This window comes from Rhipicephalus sanguineus, chromosome 4 (genome assembly GCF_013339695.2).
Source record: "Rhipicephalus sanguineus isolate Rsan-2018 chromosome 4, BIME_Rsan_1.4, whole genome shotgun sequence".
In the NCBI taxonomy this organism is placed as follows: domain Eukaryota; kingdom Metazoa; phylum Arthropoda; class Arachnida; order Ixodida; family Ixodidae; genus Rhipicephalus; species Rhipicephalus sanguineus.
Window position 1 is genome coordinate 198,761,793 of NC_051179.1, and position 17,650 is coordinate 198,779,442.

At 45.7% G+C, this 17,650-nt stretch overlaps 1 protein-coding gene across 1 annotated transcript in view; it reads right to left on the reverse strand.

Annotated features, from left to right (window-relative positions):
- Positions 1-17,650, reverse strand: part of LOC119391018 (AP-2 complex subunit mu) — a 93,506-nt gene that overhangs the window by 74,924 nt on the left and 932 nt on the right. Inside the window, exons 2-3 of the mRNA XM_037658724.2 lie at positions 11,360-11,443; positions 7,426-7,807 (exon numbers count right to left, since the gene is read on the reverse strand). Of these exons, the coding sequence (XP_037514652.2) occupies positions 7,426-7,807; positions 11,360-11,433 (456 nt within the window). The 5' untranslated portion in view covers positions 11,434-11,443. The remainder of the gene's footprint in view (positions 1-7,425; positions 7,808-11,359; positions 11,444-17,650) is intronic.

Sequence of the window (17,650 nt, forward strand, 5' to 3'; positions counted from 1 at the left end):
TGTGACTGTGGCCTGCTAGCTCAGAGTTTGAGACTCTGGTCTTATAGGTTCAGCGTCTATGCCATGCTGGACTAGACTAGATTGCTCAGCAGGACAGTGTCCTGTGCTTAAATAACTTTTCATCTCCCCAGAATCTCTGCTGGCAAAGGAGGGACCTCGATATGTGTCCAATCACACATACTTTCCAAACTACAGTAGACTCTCGTTAAACGGAACCTGAAGGGACCAGGAAAATCTGTTCCGTTTAACAGGAGTTCCGTTTACTGAGAGGTGAACAGGGGTGCAGAAGTCAAGTCTGAAACCAATCATATTAGAGAAAGTTGTTCCATTTAAGCAGCAGTTCCGTTTAACAGATTTCCGTTTACTGAGAGTCTACTGTACATCCTAAAATATATTTGCTGCACCCCTCTTGACCGAGACGAGAGTGACGGCAGAGTTCCTCATGTCACCGGCGTCTATGGAGATTGCAACAGGTTCACTCCGACTTAACGCACCAATTATTAACAAGGTTATATCCAAGTTCCGCCACCAATGCAGGCAGCATTCTCCGTATACAATGGCAGCAAATAAGCGGAGACCGACCAGTGTCACATACGTCCTTGTAAACATAGGGGGCCGTGGTTGTTGCAAGCCGACGGGTCAAACCTCCATGTGATTTTGTTAACTGTTGTGTTAAGTTGGAGTAAACCTTTTACAATCATGAATTCACCCGGCTTTTGCAACATTTTTGCGTCTAAAGAGATCTTGTATGCATCCTGCACCTGTGATTTCCTTATGGGAACGGAGCAATGTCTCTGTTCCCTGCCGCAGATGGTCATTTCATCGTTTTATTACTCCTGACACACAGGGACATCTTCTGGAAAGGGGTTCACGTGCAGTGACACACGACAAAGACATATCTCCCTACCGGCAATGTTCCTTTTCGGGAAAGCAGATCCTGCAACGACTTTTCAAACGTAAAGGGTGCTCTCGCACACAGCATGCACAACTCAACAATGCAGCCTTTCAATGATGGCTCCACAGGTGCCGCCTAATCCCCTCTGATGTTGTAAATGTATGTGACACTCAAAAGTGCACTGCCGAGGCCGTTACGTCACCCTTTGTATGCCCAGATCAAGTTGTTAGCGCCACCATGTTGAATTCCAGCACTGTCATTTGCTTTGTAAGTAGCGTGGTGCATTGTAGTCTGCACAGTGGCCGCCGTCAACAAAAGCCCCCACTATAACAGTGTGGTTTCGTAAAATGAAAGCACGTACACGCTTGGGCATGTCCAATTCGTGTTCACTTTTTTTGGCATGCGAAGTGAACAAGATCGGAAAAGAACAATGCGCACACAGCGATAAAATGCTCTCTGATCTAACTATGTGCGCCTCTTTCCCCTCACATGAGAAACCCAAGGTAATCGCGGAGGCCATGAACCACCTAAAGAACTTAGTGCGGTGCCACGTGCCACCAGCACAACTTTCTGCAAGGCGTCCTTCAGAGCAATGAAATGGGCTTACTGCAAAATACTGTACTTCTGCCGTGTGTCAAGGGTATTGGGCAAAAAAGACGGCAGTTTCTGTCAAAAGTGACTCCTCACTGTCCAAGGAGGTGCAAGAGAACGAAACATCCCTGGCCAGCAGTCAAAGATGACCACCCCGCTATTGGGCCCCTCGCAAGCAAGACATAATCCTTTCATATTCAAGACGCCCCCGTCGCAACGGTCTATTCACAGTACAGTCTCTATAGCTTAACCCCGAATGTTTGGCTAGTCAATAGTTACTGCTTCGCAGAAGCATGGCCCAGTGTGGGAAAGCGAGCGCAGCCCACTATAATCAGCATGTCGCTGTGTCGCAAAATGGCAATCCGTGGCACTACGCCTCTGTGTGCAAGGTACTTTCGGACAGTCTTGCACTGCGCAGCAAGATACAGAGAAGCCATGGGCGTAATGAGGACAGCCGGGCCAAATCAGCAATGTTCGCACCAAAGTGTCTTTTCGACTGTGGGAAGGAGTTTAGCAAACAAATCGAGAATGAAAGCAGGTGGCTGTTTTGGTCAGGGTACACGACAGTAAGAAAACATATTTTGGAGGCTGCCCCCAACTAGCTACGTCCCTGGTGAAAAATATCCTGGAACTATGGAGTGTGAAAAATCTCAAATTGAAATTGACTCTTTTCACTTCTCTTAGTTATTCAAAGTTAGCTGTAATCTATGCATTGCTCAATTTTGTTGCTTGTTACATATGACACTTAAGTACCCGACACCAGTGGAGTCTTAGTGAACTGGTCCTACTTCTTATATTGAAATTTGTTATTTATACTTTTATGTCTACATTCTGTGCACGTAATGAACTGTACCCACTTGTCATATACTAGAACTAAAATGAACTGTTTTATCTAACAGTGCAATACATTACTTGACAATGTTTCATTTGTTATGTATTATCTCAAAAATGTAACTTTTGCGCTACTTTTGCACTTTTTGCTGTTGCCAAAAATTTTTTACAGAGCATCACGCCTCCACGCCTTTTGTTCTTGCTGCCGTTTCTGTGTATAAGTAAATGCCGTTTCCAAGGTGTATAAGTAAATCCTCAAATTTCACCCAATGGCATTTCAATGTACATCACTACAAACACTTGGCTAAATTTGTGAAAGCGGTTGGACTGGACTGCAATCGGGCGGTTCTTTCTACATGAACGTTGTTGCTAGAGAAACGTAGGTGTGCTTCAGAAGGAACTAGGACTGGTCATTACTTACTAATGTGATAAGAAACTGCACCTCCACAAGAACATGAAACCATACAAAAATCAGCAGCATAATTCACCCACAAAGCTCCTTCTCCTGGGGCAAGAGGTCGCAGAAGGGACAGCAGGATTGGGCGTGTTGGTACAACATGACAGAGGGTGCTTAACAGCGCAAACGACAGGAGGGGAGACAGAGCGCTGAACTGCCAACTTATTTCTTGCAAAAGCCTTCGCTTTTGTACAGTCACCAGTTCCACCCGCCATGCGCGAAACAACGATATTGCACAAGTACATCACAACGCCAAGCAAAGGAACAACTTTTCTTTATCGGCGAGCACGACAGAAGGGGTGCTAACGCAATCATCTTTTAATGAAAAAATCTTTTCTGCCTCGATGATTTGGCATGTGGTGCGATCCCTGCATTTTGCGACAATGGCGCAATCTGAAAACTTTGGCCTGCACCCACACGTGCTGCAATGAGCAGACAGCCACCCTTGTTTATACCGATCCACATTGTACAGATGTTCCTTCAGCCTCTTGTTTAAACAACGACCTGTTTGGCCGACGTAGTATCTTCCACGCGACAACGGTAGCTGATAAACTACATTACAAATGCAATCTCTAAATTTATTTCCGTGTTTGGTAGTGCACCTGAGGGTGGGTCTGAACGCCCGAACGGACAGTTTGCACAGGCAACTCACTTTTTGAGGGGCCGTAACGACCACGTTCACATTCACTCGCTGCGCCACTTTCTTAAAATTGTGCGCTCTCTTGTGCATATACGGAACTACGGCGAAAGCTTGTCTGGCCGTGACAGGTTGAACTACGTTAGCGTTCTCTTTGGACCGAAGCTCACGCAGCAGGCCTTCGGCCACGGAAACTTGCACATGGTCGGGGTAACCAGCCCCGATTTTTTGGCCATGTCAAAGTAATGGTGCTTTTATGTTCCCGAGACGATCCTGTCACGGGCCCGATAGCAGAAACACTCGGCAAATTGGAGAATAATTTTAAATAAGCAAAAAAGCGCAACACTGAAACCAAAACCAAACCGAGCATACTGTCTTCGTGTGACGTATAAGTGGGGACAAAACCGAAAATCATGCAAGGCATGCCGGTCCCACCAGTGCGTAGTATGAAAGCTGCGAAAGCGGTGAAGAGCAGACGCTCAGTTGAAAGGTGACTCCGTCGGAAATCTTGTGTGCGACTGACCGTGTCACGTGCACAAGCTGAGCTGTCGGAAACTGACAGCTGCGATTCCGACACATTTGGAGGCCAACTATTATGGCCATTCCTCTTCGATGAAGTGGAACACACCTGTTTAGCTGTTTGCTTGCCTGGTTGCGCATTCCACCGCCAGATGGCACCACCTGTCCAGGGAGCTCAAGTTTGTGGGGCCGTGATCGGGTAAAATGCTATCGCTGAGAAGTTCGCGGACTAACTAAAGCTTCTTAATATTGCTATGGGAAGAGTGCGTAAGTTTGGTAATAGCGGCGTTCAACATCGCGTTGGTACGGCCGAAGGAACTTAATATAAGCCAAGTATGAGCCACCTTTTGCACCAACGTTACCAGATTAGGTTACGTTGTTTTGCACGATGTGCAGCTCACCGTATACCGATAGGCCCGGTCACGGTGCAGCCTGCATATGTTACGGAAAGTTTTTCGGTGATGTTCACGCATGTGCATTCTTTAGCTGGTACGGTATTACCGTACTTTCCGTGCGGTAAACCGGCATTGCTAGCTAAAACACTAATATAGAGACGCAGGGTAATCGTTAGGTGCGAGTGTTTCGTGACTGCGAACGGGGAATCGTGTGCAGCCCACAACGCGACACCACTTGCCACCCATTGCACGCATTACAAGGAACTTAAATTCACACGCCCAGCCAACGAAGCACTCGCCAAACACTCGCGATTGTTGCTTTGTGGATAGCAGACGCTCTAGGGGCCCCTCGGTTCAGTCACTTCCGCTTTAACAAAAATGACGTCACGCACACAATGTTGCCAATAATTCTGGGAAGTGAGGTGGGGAGAGTTGGGGCAATCAATAAAATTCATTTGCAATGAGTCTGCGTATGTCTGCAGCTTGTAATTTGGCATAAATGACGGGAACGTGAAAAGAACGTACCCAGCGAATTTTATTGAGATCCATGGACCTCGAAAAATCACCGGAGTTGGCCTTTAAGGGTGGACATGGCACTTGAAAAAAAGTATTTCTTGATCGATTTTGATGAAAGTTCCTGAGTTTATGTATATCTGTGTGCCAATTTCAAATATGCAGTTATTTTTCTAGTGTGAGGTGTAGTTCTTAATATACAAAATATTTCATGTGCCTTTTGGGGAGCAAGATTTTTTCTAAACTGAGTTACTTAGAAAGAATCAGCACATCACAATAATCTGCAATCAGAACAGTGTGCAGTGCAACAAAAATAAATGTTCTAAACCCATTAGAACAAAGGTTATGGTATGTTGAACATTCATGAGTGAAATTGACTCACTCGCGAATTTTCAACACATCACAACTTTTGTTCAAATGGGTTTAGAACACCCATTTCTTGTTGCACTGCACAAAGTTCCGATTGCAGATTGTGATATGCTGATTTAGTTTGTAACGCAGTCAGCTTACAATAATCGTGCTCCCCAAAAGGCACATGAAATATTTTGTATTTTAAAAACTACACAATATACTAGAAAAGTAATTGAATATTTGAAATCAGTACACAAATATACATATATTTGCCAAGTTTCATCAAAATCAATCAAGAAATAAAGAAAATTTTTAAGAGCAGTGTCCCCCCTTAAACACAGGACTAGGTATGTGCAATGCTCGCAGGAAGTTGTCTATAGGGTTCCCCTTTCCTGTGGTGCATGTTATGTCAGACAGACCGGAAGGCGTCTAAACAACCAACTAAGGGAACACGCTAACAACGTTAAAAACAGGAAAGATTGCTTTCTTGCACAGCATTGTAGTACTGCGTGAACTGTGCGCCTCTTTTCGAGGACACAGTGACGCTGTATAAACACAAGGATGACCACACCCGAATCATCGTCGAGGCTGCGCAGATGGCACGTGAGCAAGCCTTCCTTGTCTCTCTTCGAGAAGAAATTAAGGTTTCTGGAAAGCGCACACAACTATTGATAGTTTTTCTGGTTTTCCTTGATGTTCCTTAGGTTTCTTTTTTGGTATGTGTTGGCTTTTTGCCTTGCTCATCTTTTGTCACGTGGTTTGTGTCACCTATATATTTTCATGTTCTGCACAATAAACCTAGTTGGAAGTTAGTGCTCGTCTTCGTGTACCTTTTGTCCTTGTCCCGAGTTCGTGCTATAACAATTGTCATTGTTTTATAGGAACTTGGAAATGCGCAGGGTGGATGAAGATCGGTGCGCTGCACTGTGATGCAGTGAGGGCACAGATTACTCTCCACTACCGCTTCAGCGATGTCGTATGCACGGACGGCTACCTTCGCGAGTGTGCTGTCAAAGGTACAGAAGCTGTCCAATGCGAAGTATGTCTGACGTGGAAGAAATTTTTTTTTTTGGTAGGGGACGCGATTGTGGCCTTTCGGCAAAGTGCTGAGCGTCATACGACGAAGTTACAGGTGAGAAAATTCTGCAAGCTAAGCTTGATGCGGTATGCTTGTCATGTGTCCGCTTTGAAATAAAATTGGTGTCTCTGGCAGCAGTGAGGTAACATTCAGCCCAGAGTTTTCAGCCAGCACATCACCTTTACGTAATCGGTAGCTCTCTTACTATGTTACTGAAGCTCTTTCACTACACGCTTTTTTTTTAAGTGTTTTCAACAGCTAGTGTGAATCCTCTAAATGCTCGCATAACAGTCCTTAAAAAAGCTTTTGAAGCTGACCGTGAAGCGCAAAATAAATGTCAAAGGCAGCCTGTACACGAAAGGTCGATGTAGAGTGGAGATTCGTGGTGTTAGTGGAAAAGCAAACATGTCGCAGCAGTCGTGCTTATAACGACGACGAGCCGCTGTCGTCTGCAGACCGTTTGCAAACTTGAGATCAGCCGGTAAAAAGAGCGCCTTTGAGGAACCTAGTGGTAATTGACTTAGGAACCTGGTTCCATGTTTGACATGCAGCATGTGATCAGCAATTGCACATGAGTAGACAGCAGCTGTTTTGTAATCGGTCTAGAACTGTCTACGTGACCACAAGTTATATGTGTAATGTCTGGCATGAATTTTACACAACCTAAGCTGTCACATGCTTGCTTTAACTTTTTCAAGTCAAGCATTAAATAAAAGACTCCATGTTTTCCAGGGTGCCAACCCATGTGCATCGGCGGAAGCGAGCCTGAAGCGAGTCGGCTACGATCTGGATCATTTTTTTCGGATATTAAAAACCTTTTTTATTGAGGCATTTGTAAAGAATACTGCCGGTCTCAAAGCTTTTTCCTCGTTTGATCATCAGGCACAGCAGCACGGTTCCCATTAGTAAACACTTGTATTTGTATGCCCAAGTGTTTCCAGCTGTGCCCAACAGAGCTTCATGTCTGCGAAAACTCCAGTGCTGGTTACCCATAGTAGTTACAGCGCAGAAAAAATGAGGATGGAAGAGAGGAAACGACAGACAAAGAGGTGTTTTGGAATGCAAGGGCAGCTTATAGACAAACAGCTAAGAGCAATACACGTCCCAGCTAGCCGTGTTGTTGCTAATGCAGTCCACACACGAGAAAGGAGAGCCCACCTGTGAAGTGATCTGGCTCTGCTCCTCCTTGGTCTGAGACTTGACCCCCTGCTGGGTGATGAAGGTCTTGAGAATGCCCGTGTCGGTGTTCTGGGGGTAGCCAAAGTCAAGCAGCTCGTCCAGCAGCTCGTAGATGAGCACAAAGTTGTTCTTGACGTTCTCCTCGCTGATCTTGCCAAAGTACGACTGCATCACCTCGCACATCTTGAGCAGGAACTCAAACACCATGGCCGCATTGACGTTCTGCCGCGTCACCGCGGCCAGCCAGATGTTGGCCCGCTTCATGTGGAAGAACGAGGTGCGCGCTATGTTCGTCACTGGGCTGCGCACCTGCTGGCGTGCGTGGATCACGTTCACCCGAAACGCATCCACTGCATTGCGCCTGCACACACGGTCTGGTGGTCACCTGCCTGGCCATGCCTAACAGGCCGCCCATGCAAGCTACCTCCACAATTAGAGCACAGCAATTGCTTTTCTTGAAACCAGAACCACTTCTGCAACAAACTTTCGTGCAACACACGGCTCACTAAATTCACGCGCGAGATCTTAAAAGGGGTACTGACAAAAATTTGGCCCCTCATTTTTCTTTGCTGCAACATGTTGCTGGGAGCCTGTTAGTCATAACACGGCACATCGTTCGCTGCAGAGCACGACATAATTACAGGCTCCTCATTACCAACCAGTGTCAGTTTCAATTTCAAAAACGACAAGCCTCCGGGTGCAACTATCACCACCTAGCGGGTGCAGCGCTCGATCACGTCGGCACACAGAAGTGACGCACTTCCGTGCAGTTCAGCTGCCTAGAAGTAGGCTGCTGGAGCAAATGCGGCTAAAAAAATGGGGGCTATGACGTCATCATAACTTGTTGCAGCGTGGTCATGTGAGGGAAGTAGGAAGTCACCTTTGAGCGTGTCAATAGCCCGAGGGTGTCGATTGCTCACGCAAACTGCAAAATTCATTTAAAATACTTTCCAAGCTTTATTCGCTGTTGATATTTTGCAGATGATATACGCATGTTCACGGGAATCGATCTCGCAGGCTATCTCGGCCGCGAAATTTTGTCTCGGTACCCCTTCAACAACATGTCATGGATGAACAACAAAACAACTGATTCCACCAAAAGATTTCCAACAGATTGTATATTTATAGACTTTCGAAAAGCAATCGCGTGGCACATTGCAGGTTGATAGCTAATGTGTCACCTCCGAGTTCAGATTCGTTTTGAATTAGAAACTGTTTTCCTAAGCAGTGCGTTGTAATCATCTTCCCCTCTCGCAGAAGGTGTCATCTGTGCCATTGGCCCTTATTTTTAATTTTTATAAATGACATTTCATCAGAAATCATGTCACCTATTCACTTTTTTCAAGACGACTACATAACCTACTGCAAAATCACTTCGCCATCAGATAATAGTTTGGGGCCCCAAAGGCCACTGTGCATGCGCGACACTATTTCACAAATTTAGCGGGAGCCCCAAAGCCTGCCCCAAAAGCTTTGGGTCAAACAAACATGACGGCACCAACTAAAGCGACGGCTCTTGGCCAAGATAGAATAGGGGGAGCGTCCAAATCGCCACAGACTATTCAAAAACTCCTAGCTCCTGCTTGACCCAAAGCGAGCACACGCAAGGGCTTTGGTGCCCCCATTTGAGAACTCCCTAATAACGCTACGCAGCGTGACAGCATGGTGCTCAGGCTGGCTGATGGCAATGAATGTTGGTAAGTGCAACCAAATGACTCTCACCCGAAACCGATCAGTCTACATTTCAAAGGAAATATTTTCTTGATGGTGACCCTAAGACCAACTAGGCATCCACCTCTCAACCAACCTTTCTTGGCCTACAAATGTTAGGGACTTTTAGCTTGTACGTACACTTTTTAACGTTACCGAAATACCAGATTGTGTTTACCGTGTCACCGGAACACATGTTTTAGAGAAGTTTTAGCTCGCCATACGTAAAAATTTACGTATGTACCTAAACGTATACTACCTTTATGTTTGCGCAAACCACTAAATGGTGATAACTGCATTCAAACTACATTTAATATAGATCATAGTGAATTACCACTGCGGCAAAATCATAAGAGGTTTTTAGCGTGTGCAGTATCCCGGTATACGCAAAGGGGTGTAGCAATACCGGGTTACCGGACGATGGTGTCGACATCTCGTGACGCTTCATGCAACCACAGTGACGGACACGTTTGTTTTCACTTAGTGTTTTCGAGGGAAAAAATCATTAAAAAGGCAACTCATTCGTAATTATGCCACTGCAAGGCATTTTTAAGCAATAACAATTTTGCGCTTGCCTGTATTCTACGTCACTCTAGCCTCGGTAATCCGGCTGAAACAAGGTGATCGTAAGTGGCGCTCGCACTTGGGCTTATTTCGACTCGGCAGCCGGAGTCTCCACAAAGCGGATATCGCAAGTAGCCACGAACAAAGGTGGATTTGAGAGATAGGGCCATAAACGCAAAGCCTATCCGGAGAGTAGTTTACGTTCCGTAAACCTTTACCTTCCATAACGGTTTGGGCAAGTGCAGATTCCATCCGGTGACACGGTAACGTAATGAAGTGTACTACGTACAAGCGCCCTCTTAACATACTTGTCTCATTTGCTTGGTTACCTGAAGCACAATCCTCGGGATGCCCTGCCTTCCACATTTGTGTGCCCTAAAATCAAATATGCTTCTATGTGGTCCCCCAAACAAGCCTGTCCAATCTAATCTCGGGAATCACCACTGACTACAGCAGCAGCGCATAACTAGAATCAATCACGCAGAAACATTTCACTTCTCGGTCTGTGGCACCAACAGCAAGCACCCTTTTTCTTTGCCGCTTTTTAGACCTTATCGATGTTGCCATTTGCCCAATAACTTTAGTTTTCAGCATCTCGCACCATCGCATTTAACTCGTCTGTATTACCATGTGCAGTCACATTGTGGAGGAATCTTCCAGATAGAGCAGACAAAGTCCGAGATACGAAGATCGTTAAGAAGCTGCTCGAAGCACTGCCTCTTCAAGACCACAGTTGTGTGCCTTTTTTATGTAATGCGGTTTTTACTTATCCTTAATCTGTATACATCGTCGAAAACATTGTGTAACAATTTATTTGTTAACTTCTTGGCTTTCTCCCAAGAGAGAGTTCATCAGCCATATTTTACACCTAGGCATTACCGTTAGCATTGTGCAAGTTTCATTTCTGTTTAGATTTTGTACTTTTCTACAACCAAGACTTTGCAATGTATAAGACTTTTTTTTTTACTTCTGCCTTGACCGCTCTTCGAAAAACAAAAAATGTGTACCCTTTTCACACAATGTTCCCCCGTGGAACCCGTGGGGAACCTGTATAAATAAGTAGTGCACGTAGAGCCTGTTCCCATTATGAACCACTGCAAATTTATGCAGGGTGTCCTGGCTGTCCCTGCAGTTCCAACTATTCGTTAGGTGCCCCGTTACAGAATGTCAGGCAATATCTATGCACCGGTATCCCAATCGTTGATTCCTTTCACGAGCACTCTTAATAGCCTCCAAGGTGCCAGCAGCCGTTTATAAGACCGTCGAGTAACAAACGAGATCCTCCAGTGCATTAATTAAACTGAGAACCTTGAGCATGCCTGCTTCCAGAAGCAGCATCCGCCACATGCTGCAATAATTCAACGTAGCTTGGACAGACATAACCCCAGGCAGCATTTTCAGAATTTAGAAATGACTAAGCAGGGATTTCTGGGAAGCCTAGCCAGAACTGTGACTGCTCACCCCCAGGCTGTATGCCCTACCCAGTGATGGGGCCGAATGTCCTAAAGCTTTGACCAAGTGCAATGCACACGAGCATTTTGCCCTCATTCAATTACAGGCCAGGAATTCCACCTGAGGCCTTGTGCAAGACACAGATGCTCTCAGCTTTCACAGCAACATTATTTGCAGGAACACTCACCCTATGTCATCTCTGTAGACACGGGAGATGAGAACCTCTCCCTTGTGGTTATAAATGAACAGGCCCCCAATCATCTCGGAACACCTGAGAGAGAGAGAGGAACCTTTATTGAAGCAGGTGATGCCCCTTATCCCCCCCGGGCTGGTCGACATCCCCAGTCCGGGACGTCATTAGTCGAAGCCGCCGCCCGAGCCCGCTGGACCAGAGTTCGCTGTTCCTCTAGTCCTGAGCAATTGAGCAGGGTCGCCTCCCAGACCTTTTTGGTGGGGTTGGGGATTGGGGTTAATTTTGGGTTGAGTTGGCAGGCCCAGACCATATGTAAGTGTCGGCCACTGCACCACAGTACTGGCACTGCCCACTTATTTTTGGGTCGTAATGTTTTAGTACTGCCGGACATAGCAGCGGGACCACCTGAAAGAACACCACCTCGGCATATCTCAAACGGGAACACCGTGATACCAACCAACGAAGCAAGACAATGTTTCTTCTGGGATTTTTACAGAATGCAGTTCAGTTGGTTGCCGTCCCTTACTTAGAGATGGACGTACGGTAAGTTTTCACGTAAAACCATTACAGACAAAGAAACACCCAGCACCGACCAAAGGTGTTTTGGCTTCCACACGGGAGCCTTATTCGCAGTGTTCACCAATAAGCCTTTACGAATACATTTTTACGTCGGTCGGCGCTGCGAGTCTTCTTCCACGTTATTCCCCGACCGGAAGAGATTCCCTCCAACTCTTGAAAATCACCACAAGTTTTGTAGTGGGAGTTCAGTTCTACGTTAGGAGGGGTGCACGAATGTTTGACCACTGCACATAATTAACCGAACATTGATTCACTATTAAAGGGGCCCTGCAACACTTTTCCAAGCGATCATCGTACGAGTTTACTGCCTCGCAAGAATATTTTGAATCTCAAGTGGAGTTGCCCTTTCATCCCAATGACACGGGATGGCAGTTGCAGTAACTACGCAGCACAGGAAGGCTCACATCGGCCAATGTCCCTCCAACTACGACGTCCATCGTGGCATGTGCCAAGTGATTTCTAGCTGTCCCCGACACGTAAATCCCTTGCCACGTGCGGGGCTATAATTCGCTTAAATGTTCAAAGGAGCCTCGACTACCAATGTAGAGTTTGCTCACCGTGCTCTGAACGTGTTGCAGGGCCCATCTAATATTTTCATATGGTTTTTCAATATGTTGCATCGTCGGTTTTACACAATCAAAAATTATATTGCATCGGCAGTGTTGCCCAGGAAGCTGCACTTTCTTGGCCGAACAAAACCAGCAATAAGATGTTCGATACGAGCATTATTAGGGAGCCATTTAAACGCTTGAACCAGATTAAATGCAAAAACCATTCGTTACACAATAGCAGTGGTGGAAGCGACATTTTGATTTTCAGAGCAGATTCTGGAGCAGAAGCAGATGGCAAAATATTCCAAACGACTCTTGGAGTTTCGTTTAAGCATCTCATAAATATTAATATTTATTGCACATATATTTATCACTTCAAATTGCAAGAAAGAAATAATTAAGCAGATGGATGGTCATTGAACACAAATCAAGATGAGCAACGTATATTTAAAATACCAGTACTTGTGGCAGACATGATATAAGAGCGATAAAGCTGAGCAGCAAATTACAAAAGTAGCCACAATCACATGCAACTATCGCCAAAGCAGCACTTTATAATCGGTACGAGTTCAATATGTTATTTTCATATTTCGCCAAATAGCCAGCATTGAAAATTTTAAAAATAAAATAAGCTAAATGAGCTACACACTTGAAATGCCAGTTCTTGTGGCATAAATGAGGTCAAAGCTTATTAAGTACGAAATGTCATGCATCAAAGTCATCAAGGCAACAGTTAGCAATAGCTGTGACGAACTAATTCACCAAGAAAGTCTGCTTGTCGGGTACAAATATACAACTAAATCAGATATACAGGGTGTTTCAGGAACTGTGCCTGAAAATCTTCACCCCAAAGATGGAAAATGAGATATTTTCCCGCTGCCTCCGTAATTCTTTTTCTGTGGCAGCAGGTATCTTAATCTGAGTAGAGGCCTCAATTACGACAGGAATTAAAGAAATACAGTCAACTTTTTAATTAGAGGAGACGGGCGGTCGAGTCAAATGGGAAAATGGCAGCCTTTTCTGCGAAAAGCATGTTGCCACTTTCAGATTTCACAAAAGCAGCCGCTGGCAATTATTAGCGAGTAATGAAACACGACAAGTTTTGCCAGTGAAACCGAAACTGCGCAACAGCCATACTCTTCCCAGACGTCTCGAATGAGGAGCAAGTGTCGATGGACTTCGCTTTGTGTGGGTTTCTTTTGCGATTAGACCACCTAGGGCGCACGTATGTTAACACATGCAGAAGAACTAACGTGCCTGCAATCGCCGTCGTGAACAGTGACATTCTGGTCGTCTGCTAGTTGCACTCATCGGAGATTTGGTTCCGGTTTCACCAGTGAATTTGGCTGAATTTCATTGCTATACAATAATTACAGGAGGCTGATTACCGGAGGCTGACCGACCATCTGTCTCTGCTAATTAAAAAGTAATTTAATTTGTTTTATTAATGTCGTAATTACCGTCTGGTCATCTTAAGATGTCTCCCACCACAGAAAAAGTATGAAGGCAGTGAGCAAATATTCCATTTCCCTTATTTTTGATGATTTTCGGACACATTTCTTGAGAAACACTCTGTACATCGACAATACCAGTACAAGTAGTATTGTCAATGTGCTAGTGTACAGCTAGTATACAAGCTGCATACTAGGTGACGGTATACAGCTTATTTTTGTTTAGGCTCGCTGGATGGTCACGCGGTTAAAGCTCATTATTTTTAGTTTCCCAATGCCCTTTCGGAGCAGTTGCTAACAAATATTACACTTTGGAGCAGCACTTCCACCACTGCAACAGTGGCTTCATCTGCCACTACCACGCCATGAAGACAGCACTCCGCCAGAGACATTGCCGACCAAGGGGGAGTACAAAAGAGCAATTAGCCAACAAAGCTGCTTTATAGGGGGTATGCACCTGACGTCATCCGCAAGGAGCGCTAGCGTCGTTCCAGGATGCCGCCATTTTGGCAGGTCTGGGTGGCTCGAGGCGCTCACGGTGGTACTGTGGAACTATCTGTTTTTTCGCTTTTCTTGGTGCATCTGTGGACTGCAATGGACTTAAGCGCATACGCACGTGGGTTAGATAAACCTGCGCGTCTGTGCGGCGGCGCAGACCCACTTGAACTCGAAGACGCTGAACTTCAACCCGATGTCGCACCGCATGCTGCCGCGGGTCGACTTCACCGACATAAAGGACTACCTTGTTCACGAGACAAGTTTTGTGTCGCGTGAGCAACTGAACGCTTATAAATCCATGCACGGTCACAACTATCTCATGAGCGGATGGGTGCAGCAGCCGGGTGTCAAGGTTCTCCAAGACAGCACGATAGTTGTAGTTGGAAAGGTAAACAGACTTCCCTCGTCCACTTGTAATCGCGTTTATTGTGCCGTGCGAGCGCTCTGCCGATACTGTAAACCCAGTAACGGGATGTAATGGCAGGGAAGAGATCACAGCAATTGCTGCAGTGCTGTTTTCAAATGGTTTTTGCTTCTCAACAACCGCTGCGTGCGGTGCTAATGTGTAGCCGATTTATCGCAGCTTTTTAGGGCAGGCGTCGAAGTTCTGCCGTGCAGCACAATCGCTGTTGTCAGAAAAGTAAGCAGACTTCCCCGTTTATTTCTAATCGCGTTTGTTCTATCGTGCTAGCACCGTGTGAAACCCGTAAACATGGTAACGGGACGACGGCAGGAAGGGACTACAGCACTTGCCAGTGGCTGTTTCTAAATTGTTTTCGCATTTCAATAACCGCTGATTGCCTTGCTCGTGTGTAGCTGAGTTATCGCAAGCGTTAAGCGACAGTTCTAGCTAGGGCGACGCGCAGCTTCCTGAAGGATTAAGTATGATCTAACTCCATTCCGCGTTAAACGCGATCGCCAGAATTTAAGAATCCGCGTTGCGTCAATCACTTACGTCGTGCAAATCAGCGTTGACGTTGCTTTATTCAGACATTTCTTAGTGTTCCAACTTTGCAGCTACGATAGCTTTCTAATTTATTTCAAATGTTTAGGTCACATCACTGAGGTTGTCTGTTTGTACTCCCAGGTTCGTCATTCACAGTCATTTAATGAAAAGCTCATTACGCCTTGGCTTCTCATCAAAGAAGACGGTGAGGCACAAGCTGCTCATTGCACCTGCAAAGCTGGCCTTTGGTATGAAAAAGAAACCAACAGAGGCAGCATTTTGATCCACAGGCTTCTTTTTCGCGTGGTTGTTACAACCAAACACGGCGCAGTTCACCATTGTCGCAGCTGGCTGACGTGCAACCACGCCACGTACCGTCTCTCCGCACGTGCAAATAAATTCGTTCAAAGATTTTCACGTAATAAATACCCACCGCGCACGAGACACTGCTGTGCGTGGGCTAAGCAGAACGCATACAGAACGTAGCCCGATACTGCCGGTACTTCTACCTGCTACTGCGCTCACGAACGGCCAGACCGCCAAAATGGCGTCGATGCCCGGCGATGCTATCGCCACTTCGCGGATCAAGGTACAGTGCATACCCCCTATATATATATGCAAACAAGCTGCAGTTCTGTATTAATGGTGAAATGAACACCATTACAATACTCTTCAAAATTGGCTAGCGCAAAAATCGACAAGGACTAAGAAGGAACACTGATGTACAGGACAGGCGCTACTCGCAACTAAACTTTATTCAGAAACGTCTTCCTACATATATACACAGCCGAGTGGTGCGCGCAGGCGCAATGCACATAACAGTCGGCATGCTAATCAGGACCGGGATACCAAAACATATCCGCATTATAACCAAGTGTCTAAGAACAGTCTTTCCTTACTGCGCAGAACAACAGAAGTGTCACTGATACATTCACGGTCTTTCTTTTTAATATGATAAGCCTCCATTAGTTCTCTGGCCAGCGCATTCCCACTTCTGCCCAGAATTCGAATGCTAGACAGCACTGGCTCACAGGCACAGGTCCTACAATGCGTAGGCAGATGAAAAGTCAAATTATTCTTAACAGAGCGCTCGTGTTCCCGTGCTCGATCGTCGATCGTGTACGAAATCCCACTCACTTGTGGCAAGGTTTATATCGGACAAACTGGTCGTTGCGTCAACGATCGAGCACGGGAACACGAGCGCTCTGTTAAGAATAATTTGACTTTTCATCTGCCTACGCATTGTAGGACCTGTGCCTGTGAGCCAGTGCTGTCTAGCATTCGAATTCTGGGCAGAAGTGGGAATGCGCTGGCCAGAGAACTAATGGAGGCTTATCATATTAAAAAGAAAGACCGTGAATGTATCAGTGACACTTCTGTTGTTCTGCGCAGTAAGGAAAGACTGTTCTTAGACACTTGGTTATAATGCGGATATGTTGTGGTATCCCGGTCCTGATTAGCATGCCGACTGTCATGTGCATTGCGCCTGCGCGCACCACTCGGCTGTGTATATATGTAGGAAGACGTTTCTGAATAAAGTTTAGTTGCGAGTAGCGCCTGTCCTGTACATCAGTGTTCCTTCTTAGTCCTTGTCGATTTTCGCGCTAGCCAATTTTGAAGATTATGAACCAACTAGCCCAACAACGTATACTCTTAAACCATTACAATAGAATGCTCTACATTTGCAAACTATTAAAAAAATGTTATTCCATTAAATTCATGCTTTATTTGGTTCGATTTTAAACACTGCTATTTGCACAGCCATACGAGAAGTTGTCAAGCACTGCCCAGGGGCATCACACAAAGGGACACTAAGGGAAATTTGCAAGGCTATTTTTACAACAGTGGCCTATTCGGGGGCATTGAATAAACTCGCTCATCCGCACATGGAAGTTAAACAGACTGGGCGTGAGAACACCAAGGAGACTTCTCTCTCGCGTCTTTTTAACACCTACCAACTAGCTGAGCTCCCTCATTCTAAACATGGAAGTGTTTGCAATGACAAACCCCGATAAGGCAGCCATGCCCTACATTGTGAAAAAGAAAACCGGAAACCAGTTCCAGCCACAGGCGTGCGCAGGGTTCCCTTTCAGTGGGGGTCAATGTAGCCCCGCTTATGGTTTCGCCACATATATATGTTACTGTATTTTCTGCTACAATACGTCTGCGCTACCTAGTAAGTGATGCCAAGTGCCACAGGGTTACGTATAATGCACTAAACAGCGACACCTAGGTACATTAGCGCTGCTGTTTTCAAAAG